The sequence below is a fragment of the Gigantopelta aegis genome, chromosome 4 (assembly GCF_016097555.1).
Source record: "Gigantopelta aegis isolate Gae_Host chromosome 4, Gae_host_genome, whole genome shotgun sequence".
NCBI classification, from domain to species: domain Eukaryota; kingdom Metazoa; phylum Mollusca; class Gastropoda; order Neomphalida; family Peltospiridae; genus Gigantopelta; species Gigantopelta aegis.
The window spans coordinates 83,270,349-83,286,064 of record NC_054702.1 but is presented as its reverse complement, the minus strand read 5'-3'; the positions used below and the strand labels follow the sequence as shown (position 1 = coordinate 83,286,064).

Below are 15,716 nucleotides of genomic sequence, written 5' to 3'. Positions count from 1 at the left end.
GAATCGTCTGAAATTTTGCTGGATTCCGTATGGTGGAGGTTCAGTAATGGTTTGGGGTTGCCTGTCACATGATTGTAAGCTGGATCTTGTCACCATCCAAGGCAACCTCATTGGTGATCGGTACATTTGTAACGTCCTGCAACCAGTTGTTGTGCCGCATTTTGACAACCATCCACTCGCTTCCAGACCTCTGTACATGGATGACAACGCTAAGCCACATCGTTCCCGAGCAGTAACAGCTTTTACTCCAAACTGAAGCTGTGACAACCCTGCCCTGGCCAGCAATGAGTCCTGACCTAAACCCGCTAGAGCATGTTTGGGACATTTTGGGGCGTCGAGTACAGGCACTGACCCCACCTGTACAGACTCTGGTACAATTAGAGACAGCTCTTCATCAAGAATGGCAGCAGTTGCCCATGCAGCAAATCAGACGACTTACTGAAGGGATGAGACGAAGAGTGGAAGCTGTCATCCGGGCACGTGGCGGGTTTACCCGCTATTGATGATTTGTGTCATGAATGTCATCTGTGGACTTCAAATGACATTTTTCATCATCAATCATGATGTTGACATGTGTTTCTGACTCTGCTCTCCATACTTATTGTGCCTCAGTTTTTGGCTCAAATACAGCATACTGGAATTCTTTTCAGAATCATGATTAAAATTTCAAAACTGGATGCACTTGTTATGTTTTCTTACTGTCAAAGATGCATTCATGCAAAACATTTGTTTTTCCGAGGTTTTGTTATCAGGCTTTCAACACCAAACCTCGTAAGACAAGTCATTGTGAAAAATACAGGGAGTGCTTAACTTGTTTCTTTGTGTATATTGTGTTCTCACTTTCCATTTAATTAGAGCAAGCAGCCCTGCTACTAATTTTGCAGTGATCCCACCATCACCAAAACCACCCCTGCTAGGATGAAATAAGAACAGTATTAAAGATAATTTAAAAAAACTTTCATTAACATTAAAGAAAAGTTGGTTTTGTTTAACGACACCACTAGATGATTTATTAATCATCGGCTATTGGATGTCAAATTTTTGATAATTCTGACTCGCAGTCATCAGAGGAAACCCAATAAATTTTTCCTAATGCTGCAAGGGATCTTTTATATGTACCATCCCACAGACAGGATAGCACATGCCACAGCCTTTGATAAACTAGCTGGAACAAGAAATAGCCCAATGGGCCCACCAACAGGGATCGAGCCCAAAATGACCATGCATCAAGCGAGCGCTTTACCACTGGGCTATGTCCGCCCCCTAACATTAAAGGGACATGCCCTAGTTTCAACCTGTGAAAATTAACACTAAGTTTAGTTATTCTACAAACTGAAACACATTTGGATAAAGTTACAATTGAGTGAAACATGAGTCTGTAACTTTGAAATGTTGAAATACCCTCTGAAAACACACTAAAACTCGACTCCATAACTGTTACTTCTCAGACGCACGTGCGTTTTTAAAAATACGAGAAATGCATTTTGTGATATTAAAAAAAACCAAGTTGACTAAAGAATGTACGGAACCGATAATCTAAACCATACAATCTAAGTAAAGTATGATTTCAGTTATCAAAAATGGCTCTAATAGTCAAAAATATATCTTAGTGTTTAAAAACTAGGGTATGTCCTTTTAAAGAATTTAACATAAAAGAATCTTGCATTTTATTAATCTTGCATCATCATGTCATGTTTTGTAACATATAACCTGTATTTCAGCAAAATCGATTCCACACAATATTTAATATAAATTAATAATCCCTCAAAAAGCCTATCATACTTTGTTGAGGTGTTCCCTCTTCTTTTATTTTACGGTTTGCTTTCAGTTTTGTGCGTAAACTTTCCTTCACATCAGTGTTGGGATTCCGTCCATGGTCGAGAAAACCTGAAACACAAGAGATCAGTTTATTACTAGAGTGATGGGGAAATTAAATTATATTTAACAATATTGCATACAAGAATTAATAAAACAATTCAAAACAGTCACAATGTGTTAAATAAACATTTTATTAACATACCGCATCAAAATTATTAAGCTGTTTAGAGAAGGTGAAAAAGGTCTGATGCAAACAGAAATAATCAACCCCTGCAATTGTCCACGGAAATCGACAATCTTCATGGTGCTTTTTTGCCTTGGACTATATATACTGTAGATCCTGAAATTAATGCATCCCTAAATTAATGTGAGTGATGGTGGGCAGACTAAAATAGGATATGAAATAAATGCGAGTGGCCTCCCTTTGAAATATTACTTTCCTAACAGCACATGTCTGTGTACTTTTCAGTTAAATCAGTCACAGGCTTCTTGAATGAGATCAACTCACTAACATGTCAGTGTACACATCAGTTAATCTGAGAGTCCCTAGTGTTTTTGGTGAGATCAACTCAGAGCATATTTTTGCAATAATTTACGTAATGTGTATAGTTACCTATATCTGGCATACATGTACCATTACAACTGTATATTCCTTATCTGTGAATGGCGATTTCAAAGTCATAATGAAAGAACAATTGACAAAGTGGTATGCCGACAGAGTTACAGCGAACTTCAAGTTCAGTCAAAACAAAGAAACGGTTGACCTCAGGATTAGTGTGCTAAAACCCATTCACGAGCAATGAATCGTGTCGGCTTTTGACAGGATGGCTAAAGACCCTGCAATCGTCACATGTGGCTGGCATCTTGCTGGACTACTGGACAATCAGTCTGTCTCGCCTACAAGAATTGTTTTCTAGTTGTGTTTGATAAATATATTAGAATTTTAATGTTTGTTGTTGTTTTGTTTTTTTATGTCAGGCACAGACAAAACATAAAAATAAATGCGTCGTTATTATTAATGCAAATAACATGAACTCACAGTTTTTGCATTAATATTATGATCCTATTGATTTCAGGATCTACAGCATATATATTTTTTCAAAATCATGTGGGTTTTTTTGCCATGGACATTTTCTTAATTGCAAGGGTTGAACAATAGTGACCATGTTTAATTCCATTATTTCTGTGGAACTTTGGGTAGAATAAGGTTACAAAGGCTTGCAGAAAGTTGTCTTTTTAAAAATCTTCTTTTAAATTGCAAGAAAATGCATATAAAAACATATTATAATAGTTTAAAAGTTTCTTTAGTATTTTAGTCAGAATGTTCAATTTTGCACATCCTCTTAGATCTAGGCAGAATAGCACAAATGTTTACCTGCAGGTGAGGCATTCCAGTGCTGAGCAAACGAAGCAGCTTTACGTTTCCTCTTCTCCTCTATTCGATCAGGGTCTGGTTAATAAAACAAAATAACAATAAGTTTAAAAATACATATATATAGCAATACTACTACAACTACTGTATAATACTTTATTTTCGCGTTTTTCGTGTGTGAATGAAATTCCTGAAAATATATTCCACGCGAAAACAAACTTTTTATAAAGGCCGACAAAAAAAATAAAAATATGTAGTCTCGTTCAACTATACCACATTAGTTTCCGATGTACGAGGCTAGTAGTAACAAAGCGGTGCTCCCTCCTGTCACGGAACAAACCACAAAACACAAAAACTGTTTAAAACTTTAAATCAAGAACACGATTTTAAGTACATACATGACAATAAAACAATACTAACACTAAAAAGCTTTATGCTGTTTTCCTTCTCATGTGCTAGCGATCAGTTCATCGGACAGAGTATACACGTGTTCATCGATGGAAGTAAACATGCATTATCACAGTATATTAAAAATGTGGAAGTGGAAAATCCGGACTGGGCTATGTTCAGATGTTTCACAATTTTTAATTTTTTTTGGCCTGTTAGCCAATCACAAACCGTTTTGAACTAGTATTTTGACGGCAATAAATATTGTTTCAATCAAACTTAAGTTACTGAGTACTAGTAGCTTGTGCCTTCAAATTTCGTTTCGTTTGTTTTCGGTTTTTGTTTTTATAACAATTATAAGGACAATAAAGTATTGATTGGTTAAAGCAGGAAAACTATTGTTTTATGTGTATAGCACTTGTGTGTACATGTAGGATTAGTTCTACAGATTAGCGTAACAACCGGCAAAACTAAGTTCCGTTTTTAAAACAAAATTATTGACATCTGTACGTTTTTTTTATTGATGGGGGTTGGGAGATTCGCGAAAATAAATGTCCGTGAATTGACCCATTTTCATTAAATCGCAAAAATTTGATCCCGCGAAAATATTATTACTACTACTATTACTCAGTAATAATATTCAGTGCTAAAAATCATCTGCACAATACAAATAAGGTATCTAAATGACTTCAAAAACCGACATGTATTACTAACAATGAAGTGCAGTTCAAATAATTATACACAACATGCAATTTGATAAAACAATTAACAATTTTGTTAAAGCACTGCAAGTACACTAATAACATTAAACACTACGAGGCTGCTGACAATATTAACACAAGTCACAAGTATATAAACTGGACATTGAGTTAATGCCAGCTATTTTTAAAACAAATTGATTAAAATATTACTTATAAGATCAACATTCTGATGTTTAGTTTTTAGGGGGATGAGAGAAATGGTTAAACAAAAAAATTAGTATGGTTTGTTTATAATTATAAATGGCACCTACAAGTAGTACAACATGGGAGTACAGTTTTAACTGTACATTTACTGGCAATGTCTCCCTACAATCTAAACATACCTGGATCTTCAGGCATGTATGTAAACGGAATAGGTTCACTCATCTCCTGGTCTGACGGTCGGCGAAGCTGCATCTGTACTTCAACAGGACGATCAATTAATTTCTCCCGGAATGCTGGAGTCTTGAACACGATGGCATACTGTTTTTAAAATTAAAAAATGCAATTAGTACAGTCAAACCTGTCCTAGTGGCCACCTGTAATCAGCGGTCACCTGCCTTAAGCGGCCACTTTTCCCCCTCCCGAACGATTTATAATGTAAATGTACCTGTAATAAGTGGTCACCTGTCTAACGCGGCCAGCAGCCACCTAAAACAGATCCCAAATAGCTAAAATACCTGTATTAAGCAGCCACATTAAATGTTTACTATTACATATAAGGGATATTTTAATAACAGTGATATGGTGCAGCAAATAACCGATCTTCACACTTTCAGGAATACTAGTACCCATTCAGTCCCAACATCTCTACTGTGTATCAGTTAAGAAAGTATGACTCTGCAATGCATCTAATTGCCTCTGAGCAAGCTACGCTTGACATTTGTTGATTCACTTCCTATGATAATACACCGCATGAAGTAGGAATTAAATAATTAAATAGAAAAAAATAACATTTGTTGAGAACACTTAATTTAATACATTTATTTTGCACCTTTTTTTTGAAGGAGATGACATGTCATAAGTGGAATTTATAGTCAACTGTGAAGCACACATCCGTTGATTAGCAGTACAGATGGTAAAACAAGAAACAACAACATATGTTTTAAAGACTATATATGTGGCAACCAAAATCAGCGGTGACCTGTCTTAAGCGGCCACTTTTATCTACTCCCTTGTGTGACCGCTTAAGACAGGTTTGACTGTATTTTAAATCTATTCATAAAAACAAACCAAGCAAACAATTTCTCCCACCTAAGGCTGCTTTTTTTGTATAGTCGTAACTTTCTCTTAAGTTATCCATCTAAAATAAAACTACAATTAAAATGATTTCATGCATTTATTTTTTGTGTTAACTATAAATTACAGCTTTAGGAAAAACGAAAAACACCAATATTGCATTGTAACAAAAATGGCAAAGTCACGGTTCATTTGTTATTTACTGAATAGTGAAAATATTTCACACAAACTGCTGTCTTTGCATGCTGGTTATGTGAATTCAAGTTCACTTAAACCACAAGCCGTTATGTGGTGAACAAATATGTTTTACAATTCACAGGGACTTATTTGAAAAAATATATTTGTTTAAAATACATTTGGAATGTCAGTGTTGTATAGAATAGTAGTACATGATTAGGTTACTCACCAGCTACGCATTCATGTAACTGAACAATCAATTACCCAAGTAAAAATTATGCTAACCAATTTCAAGAAGAATGTCTCAACCTGATAGATGTCTTTGATGGATACAGGGTGAAGATAATGCCTTCCCTGTAACATCATCAAAGTCCTTCAAGAGCCAGCATTGATGGAGACAAAAACAATCCAAGTCACAATAATTTTTCAGACATTGAGATAAAGACCTCCTTGTGCAATTCCCTATGAATGGAACTAGAGCCCAGTGAACCCTCCAGTGGAATCGATATGACCACCAGTGGGGTTGGAACACACCTCAGTGTGAGCTACTTGTTAGTTTTATTGTTGTCCTCTCCATTTTGACGCCGCCATATAACCGTAAATCCAATGAGTTGAGTGCGTCATTAAATAAACCATTTCCTTCCTTCTCCATTTTGATAGTCTGCAAACTCCATAGGGCAAAAGACCAAACAATCCTTGAGGAAACCCAGTCCATGGTCAGCATGAAGAGTAACATTCTTGCAGATCTTCAATAGACTGCAAATGAGCAACCTTGACACAATGTGCGATTATAATAAGCCTCAGACAATTGCGAGAATGATAATTTTATAGCCTTTGAATATAGTTTTGTATAACCTTCTTTTTCATGAATTAAAATTTGGTACTTCACAATGGATGACTGTAATGGGTTATGCAAAATAAAATGGGCTGCCTCTAAATTTTGGACGCACAACTTACAAATGGTTCATGCAAAGTATAAAAGACCAAGACGCCTGTATACTTGTTGGAATGTTCAGATCAGTCTCTAATGCGTCTTGTTGTTTTTTGGATGTAATATCTATCTTGATCTCAGACCAGAGGACAAAATGAATCCATGATGACTAACAGGTACAGTGAGGCACCTGCAATATACAATGTTAAGATTTCTCACCTGTCGGTGCACATCACCAGCACCAAAATCTCCAAATGCTTCCCATACAACACTGGTAAAATTCTCCTCATAGAAACGCACTTGAATATCATCTAAAACAATTGCATTAAAATAAATAATTTGTCACAATAATAGACATTTATCAAACTGTCAAAAATTAGTAATTTATTGATACTTCTCGCTATCATCATCTAAAGTTTTAAGTGGCGGGATATCCTAAACTTTTAATATTAAAGAGTCCTAAAACCTGTCACCTTGAAGATGTGTTTTTCAAGAAACATGAAGATTTACCAACATCATTAGCTCTTTCTGTGACTTGAGCAGTTGCCATTCCTAGGAAATCAAAGTAAGTTCTGTACCATCTATCACATCTTCCTGCTGAGGGCATAAACTCAAACCTAAACAGAACTATTTTTCAACTTGCTTTTAAAATAAAAGAAACCTTCTCACCTTTGTTTATTTTTTCACAGAGCAAAAAGATCTCATCGCCTCCTCTAGCTCTGCCTGAGCTTCTATCCACTCGACAAATAACCAACTCGTTCAATGATTCTACAAAATAAATTTTGAAAAAGTCAAATTTTCATCTTCATCAGGAGCTGTTCACAATTATTAACATTTTCACAAGTGTACAAGTCATATACTGGGAGGGTGATGGATGGGTACTGCCAGTATAAGCTTTTAAAACAATAAATTTTGATAAAGGATTCAATCATATTAACATTTTTACTGCACACTTTAGGAGATGGTTTAAAAAGAGAGAGAGAGAGAGAGAGAGAGAGAGAGTAGCACAGTTTGTTAATAACTTGTGATGTTTATTTGTTTGACAGCAACTAAAATTTTACTATTCTGTTTTCTGTTCCTCTACATCTATTGTGATGGTTATGGTACCAATGAATTTTTATTATTTAATACTCTCATGAATTGTAAACAAAATTAAGATGCAATCTCAGTGTTTATGTTACACCCTACACATATTTGTGAGGTAAGCATTCCAGCATACTGAACAGTGTTGTTTCAAAACAGCTACATTCATGTTAAGAGTTATTGCAAAGTATTTTTAAATCTTTTTTTTCTTTAAATATCTGTGTACAGAGTTACACCGAAGTAATAGAGGTTGATTCATTTATAAAATAATTTAATATAGTAATAATTAGAACAAATACACACACACACACACAAAAGGCATACTTTTGTCATGAATGACTTGAGAGGTGACTGGTGGGACAACTCTGGTTATCTTTCCATTGGCATCAGGAAGAAACACTTGGAAACACAACCTGACGACATTCAGATCAATATTACCGCTTCCATGGCTGAAGCCAGCTAAAACAGAAGAGGAAAGCATGTCAACTGATCCAGTAATTACAAAACAAAAGGTAAAATTTGATTAATTTAACACTACCACTATGGCACATCGATTTATTAGTCATCACCATATGAAGGAAGGAAATGTCAGTTTTAACGACGTACTCGACGCATTTTATTTACAAATATATGGCGTCGAACATATGGTTAAGGACTACACAGATATTGAGAGAGGAAACCCGCTGTCGCCACTTCATGAACTACTCTTTCCGATTAACAGCTAGGGATCTTTTATATGCACCATCCCACAGACAGGATAGTACATACCAAGGTCTTTGTTACACCACTTGTGGAGCACTGGCTGGAACGAGAAATAGCCCAATGGGCCCACCGACAGGGATCGATCCTAGTTCGATCGCGCATCAGACGAGCGTTGTACCACTGAGCTATGTCCCGTCCCCCATCAGCTATTGCAAGTCAAGCAATCTATCATTTTGACATGACAGTCTTAGAGAAACCTGCTACGTTTCTACAAACAACAAGGCATCTTTTATATGCACTTTTCCACAGACAAAAAAGTATATACAACTTTTGATAAACCTGTTGTGAAACATTGGTTGCAATGGGTTTAACCCAATTATAAAATGGGGAGTCCCCGAGTGGATTCAATCCAACTACCCCAGGCGAGTGCTCTACCGATACAGCTAGATCCTGCACCCAATCACAAAACAAGTACAAAATAGTTATGCCAAGTTAAAATAGGCACACTGCAACACCCAGCTCACATGCCTGTTCCTTACCTCGCCACTTACATATTTAGTAATGACTTACTTTGAAAAGGATCCACATTGATTTCTTTTCGTGTTTTCAGCGAGTTTTCCACATCTTTCTTTTTAGCACATTGGATGCCGAGATGTGGGAAACTGAAACAAGTCAGTAAAATTAGTTAATAAGCATTTTCTTAAGATACAAATACATCCATCATTAAATTTATTTACAAAAAAGCCCCACATTTATACCACATATTTCAATGAAGTCAAACTTAAATAAGGCAATGTTTGGTTAACTATCTTTTGAAAAACACTGACCAGGGTTGAGCCTATATCAGGGCTCAAACTTAAGAATGTGTCTCCCACAGCAAATTTTAAAAGAATTGCCATGGGTGAAACAGTCCATTGACGGCAATTTTGAGCCTGCCTATGGCAATTTTTTTAAAAGTGACATTTGCAGCAAATAAACCTGACTGAAAGGCTATCTTGTTATATGTAGACATCTTTTAAATGTGCAAATGTTAAATATTAGCAGATAATGTATACTAGGTGTATACATTTCGCCATTGTTGAGGAGTTTTATTGACGGCACAAAAATGCCATCGGTGATGCTCGCTACCTACAGCAATTTACATCTCAACAACGGCCAGTGCCGTCGTTAAGTTCGAGCCCTGCTATATGATTTCGATTGCTGGGCAAAATCTTCCACGAAGTCACCAAGTTTGTGATTTTTGTAGTTTTGTTTAATGACACCACTACATCACATTGATTTATTAATCATCAGCTATTGGATGTCATCAAACATTTGGTAATCTGACGTATAGTCTTATAGAGGAATACTTTTTCATTAGTAGCAAGGGATCTTTTATATGCAGGATAGCACGTATCACAGACTTTTGATATACCAGTCGTGGTGCACTGGCTGGAACGAGAAATAGCCCAATGGGTCCTAAATTGCTTAAAAATACTTGAGATTAAGTTAGAGAAGCAGATCTTTGTGCCTATCATCACCTGGCATTGCCACACTCATTTTACATTTTTTTTTAAATCTGTTTCGAGTGTTTGGTAATTCTCAAAGTTAAGAATTTGTTACATATGACAATTTTAAAATGTTTTTTCCATTAAAAAAACCGCTCACCTACAGTACTTTTAAGCAATTGCAAGCCAGTAACCTTTGGAATAAATATAAAAACCAAAAACTATCCCTCCAATCGATGAATTGTATTTTTATCCAGTGACAAAAAACTACCATTGGTAAAGTCCCAGACATATGACACATTCACACTGCAACAGCAATTGCTGTCATTCCGTTACTGAAGTTTGTGTCTTGGTAAAAAGTATCATAAACACAACACTGACATACCCCAACTACAGACTTTCAAACTACAATTATATTTTCATCACGTAGTAACATTCACACACCTGATTACATTGGTTTCCTTGACTTTCACGGTACAAACTCCTTTCTTACAGTCCTTTCCCACAAGTGAGTGTGGATGTGGTTTACAGTGTGGTGCACCTTCCTTCGTCACACATGATACAACCACAATAGCATTGCCAGAGTAGTTGTGTATCTGCAGAAACAAGAAACCACATAAAATAATTAAATTGTAAGTATACAGCAGGCCTTCTAGAATACGGTGGCCCGGTGCCCGAAGCAAGTGATTGTTACACTCGGGCCACCAAAAAATGTGTTTACCTGTTCCCGATGGCAAGTATTAAAAAAAGACAGAATTTTTTTTATTATAAAAAACCCCCCAAAAAACCCGAAAACAAAACACAAAACAAAAAAAATCCAAACAAGTTGATACTTTCGATTTGTCACCATATTTGTTCCAGTTAATATAAATTCAACCATGACAACAATGTGAAACAGCAGATTAATTCAAGTCAACTGTAATCGAACATCAAGTCTAGGTTTAAATTTTACCAAAATTCGCCAAGATAATGGCGAGAACTGACACAGATTGCCCACATATTAGAAGAGGATTTGGCAAACTTTAGCGGTGTGAAGTAGATATGTCACAATTTTAATTATATTCCTATTTCGATCGCTAAATTTGTATGTAACCGCTTTACGCTGTTCCATGTATTGGATTAAAAAAAATATGATTTTCCGCCATTTCCTTTATGTAAAGTATAACACTGTTATCGTGGGAAGTGTTTGTAATCACCATCGAAAATCTGTCAAAACGATGTACACCTATGAAATAATCTTGCTACTAATATGTTTTTGTTCAGCATTTAAACTGGGTTTGTTAATTTCCATGAGCATTTGATATCGTAGAATGTACAACACAACAAATTCGCTAGGGAACCATGTTAGAATGTGTATTACAATGTTGAATGATAGAATAAAAACTTTATTCAAGTTGTCTTTATAATAAAGCTTACACTTTGTGGTACAGGCATGAAACCGTGTTTCGGTGCGAGTGGACAAATTTATGCGGGGACATGGGTTGGTTAAGACTTGTGCGATAATTTCAAGGGAAGTAAAGTCGTGCTGTACTACAAATAGCGTTACCCCACCCCTTCATTACATATCAGATATGTAGATCTTTATTCATACATTAATACAATTTTGAGTTTAAGTTAATTAGGAATAAATTTATATTATGAAATAAATATTAACTTAATAATATTTTTTATTATAGGGTTATTATTACTACAGGGTTTTATTTCTAAAATTTGATTTGACAACCATGTCTTGGACATTCGGAATTTTAGCATCGTTTTACCAAAGATTGGAAATTTACAGTTTCATTTCAAAAACATCTTATTAAGCTAAGTTAGAATTTAAAAAGTAATGCTATACATGAACTTGTGTTTATTCAAATAAATGTATCTACTGTGCATTACAAAACTTTATTGGGGAGGGAATGTTTGTTAAGTGAATGCGATTTACTTTAAATTCACATTGTGAAGTTTTTACTCCAAAATTGTGAATAAAAAACAACATGGCCTCTCGAGAATGGTGGGGAATGGGTGCCCATTATCGGAGTCTAGAAACATAGGTGATAAAACCATGTACTAATGAACATTTTATATTTTGAATATTTTAATGTATTACAAATTTAATTATTTATTAATATCATAAAGTTAACAGTGGTTTAATTTCATTTGTTGTGTTTTTATTTCATTAGTGTTTAAAAATTGGGCAAGTGAAATCTGATCTATGGCCAGTGAATTTTCAAATCCACTAGTTTTTTTCAATTCTAGAAGGCCTGAGTATACAAATGGACCAGTTAAACTTTTTTAATTAAAAACATAATGTATTAAATACATACTTGGAAAGATGCTCATAAAAATAAAATGAAAAACTAATGCCCACTTTTAGTCAGCCATTATATATTAATGCTGATTTTACTAGTATTTTACTTGCACAATTATCACTGGACCTTAAAGGAGACCGGACACCAAACCATATATACGGTGTAATGAATTGTTTGCCGTCATAAACCACAACACGCAACTACCGCGCTCCCCTTATTGACTAAGTTAAGCGTGCCAGTCTTGGTTGGGGGGTTTTTTCCGCCGATTTCCGATGTTTGCCGGAAACTGTCGACAATTGATGAGAGGAAAACTGAAGAAACTACCAAGCAGCATGGACGAACTTAGCAATTCAAGTGACGAAGAATTGTGTCCAGCTTGTGCTAATGGCATCAAACCATATCAGTTTAAACCACTTATCAGAGACTATGTCCCTAATCCTGGAAATGTTGTCTTAGACGAAAATTCGGATGAATCAACTGCCGATGAAGACAAGGAAGCCACACGGTCATAGACTAGTATACAAGCATTTTTTTAAACATAATTGTTTATGACATTTTTAATGTAAACTGAAGCAAATGGACCTAATTAGAAGAAAAGCACACAAAATTTAATAATATTTCATCATAAATCTTGTTCAGCATAGATGTAAATATGACACGTCAGTGGATATTCCATAGGCCGATTTCGCAAATTTGCAAAAAGCGTCTCCTCCTCACCAAAGCAAGATATATTAATTTAACCCTCCAAGTTTTAATGTGTTTGGTTAAACCGTGTATTTTTAATTATTAAGAAAATGTGTTACCAGTCTGCCGAAACTGTCCACAGCCGGGTACAGAAACACAGAAATGTTGGAAAATATTATACTGTTGCCACATACTGACAATCACTTTACAACTACCGTATTTGACCGGAAATAAGCCCTGGGAGCCAAGACAACTCATTGTGAGCTTAGCATGGGGTGGGCTTATTCCCAGACAAGGGGCCAGTTTTGCTGGGAAAAAATAAAATAATAATTAAAATAAATAATAATAATTAAATGAACTATGAAGAAAACAAAAAACATTCAGTAGCATATCTATTAATTAGTGTTCCATTTGTTATTAATAAATAATAATTGTTTATTAATTAAATTGTGGGTTTTTTTACTAGTATCTAATTATCAGAAACACACCTTCTATGTTACAGTTACTTACCAGTGAGGTTTATTTACATCCAAAATTTAATGCTGAGAAGACTTAAAACAACATCAATTAACAACAAACTCAATAGCGTATACACACGTTTCTGACACAGGCTTACACTACAAAAAATTGTCAATCTAAGGTCAATGTTCTTAGCCAATCAGAATATGGTATTTGCTTAATTAGCATTAACTGCGGACCCAGTGTGGTGGTAAAAATAGACATTGGTTTTTAGTTCATACTTGGGCTTGGATACTTCAGAGAAATACTGCAGGCATGAAATTGAAAACAATGTTACACACTATTATTGTTAGACTGCTAAATCTCACTGGTGGTAAAATATTGTGTTACATTTGTTGTTACATTTGTGTTTAATTATCTGCAGGAGGTATGACCTTTTAAATGAACTTTGAGCAAACTTGCAATTTCGTGTTATTTATAAGGTGACGAAGTTGGGGGTGGGATTATTTACGAACGAGGGCCTAATTTCTTAAATGCTATCAAAATGGAGGGGGGCTTATTCAAAGACATGGGCTTATTTCCGGTCAAATACGGTAATATGTCTTATCGACAATAGTATTATGTAGTCTTTGCATTTATTAATATAAAATACAACAGATCCGTAGGAACTGGGGAGGGGCGGGCCTAGGGGCTTTTTCTCCACCACACAGTCTAGGATGAAAATGTATGTTTTAAGTTTTCACTACTTTGTATAAATAAGGATGATATAAAGATAAAAATCTAGTTTGTATCCCTCACTAGAGACTGTATTCCCCCTCCCCCCACTTCAAATATTGTTCCTACAGGCCTATACAAATGTAGATACTATGTAGAGGGTGAGGTTAGGAACCAGTTCCTTTTATCTTTAAGATTTTGTAATCATGATTTCAAACCAACTGTTTCAGGTAATTTGCTCCACATACTGACATAAAACACATTTGTTATATATTGAAATAAAATAAAAATAATTACAATATATCCAGTGTTATTTTCTTTAATCATTCATGGAGGAAGAAGGAAGTCCTGATGAAAATATATTACAGGTAAAATATATTACAGGTAAAACAAAATAATATATGATGCTTATTCCATGTGGTAACTATTGTTAATTTTGGTTTAAATTGCTAGATGCCAAAAGTGATTAATTGTATTATTTTATGGTAACAGTCGAAAATTAGACGACCAATTGTTTCAACCTCTGCCAAAGGTACCAGGTTTTCTGTCAGAAAATAATTTGAGGGTACGTAATAAAACAGGCCTGTAGGTACTGGGGGGGGGGGGGCCCTCCACTTGTGAGCTTTTCTTTATCACATTAATTTTTGCCATTGCAACCAAAATCTGATGTAGAGTTTATACCCGGTCCGTCAGTGACCAAGTCGTTCCTGCGGGCCTGTAAAAACTAAATTGGAATATATTGAGTGGTTATAGGTTTGAAATGTTTTTTTTATTGAACATTTTATTTCATGCACTTTTATAAATTTTAAACAGCAATTATGTTACTATAATTTATCGGAAACATTTATATATATATATATATATATATATACACATTAAATTCGGAGATTTTTTAGTACATACATGTAAGTTTACCCTCCACACCCTCTGGCAGAAACCCAGGGTAGGTATTAAAATAATTATTTGGTGTAGAGTATTTTTAATATGACATACAGAAAGCATTGAAAAGTACAATTTTATTATGCTTTAATAATCGACATTAGCTTTAAAACTAATTAACTATCATGCATTCTGGCCACAGTACATATGTTGTTCCTGCCAAAGTGTTAGCATTTTAATTTTAATGACAATATACTGAACTGACTATAAACATTGTTAACTAACGTAATAATTCATGTTTTGAAGGTGTTTTGTTATACGGTTAACAAACCAACTAGATCAAGAGACGTTAGTATGGAATCATTATGGGCTGTCGGTGAAAATTAATTTGGTAATTATAGGTAAATAAATGTGAAGTTTAAATATTCGTATGTGAACAAATTGCAATACCTTTATTTAATGTATATCTTAAGTGCATACTTGTTTTAATTTTCACATTGTAAATGTACCATAACCTGCTGTATTTAGTTGGTGTAAAGCCCATTCAACGACAATAATGCGTCCATGTTTTAAAACAACTTTCGGTTTTTTGGAAATCGAAACCATCATGTGGGCCGTTTCTTGGGATGCATTGCTGTTACTGTTGCAGTTAAATACTGCGCAGTTAACCATCATATAATTATGTCGACAGTATATAATAACACTAATTATCTTGTAAATTAAATTTCCGATAAACCTGGAGACAAAAAA

At 34.9% G+C, this 15,716-nt stretch overlaps 1 protein-coding gene across 2 annotated transcripts in view; it reads right to left on the bottom strand.

Annotated features, from left to right (window-relative positions):
* Positions 1-15,716, bottom strand: part of LOC121371239 (putative transcription factor p65 homolog) — a 31,458-nt gene that overhangs the window by 3,841 nt on the left and 11,901 nt on the right. For both annotated transcript variants that reach the window (XM_041496978.1, XM_041496979.1), the window contains exons 4-11: positions 10,381-10,532; positions 9,020-9,111; positions 8,072-8,206; positions 7,334-7,432; positions 6,884-6,975; positions 4,662-4,800; positions 3,194-3,268; positions 1,783-1,887 (exon numbers count right to left, since the gene is read on the bottom strand). In XM_041496978.1, coding sequence (XP_041352912.1) covers positions 1,783-1,887; positions 3,194-3,268; positions 4,662-4,800; positions 6,884-6,975; positions 7,334-7,432; positions 8,072-8,206; positions 9,020-9,111; positions 10,381-10,532 — 889 coding nt within the window. The remainder of the gene's footprint in view (positions 1-1,782; positions 1,888-3,193; positions 3,269-4,661; positions 4,801-6,883; positions 6,976-7,333; positions 7,433-8,071; positions 8,207-9,019; positions 9,112-10,380; positions 10,533-15,716) is intronic.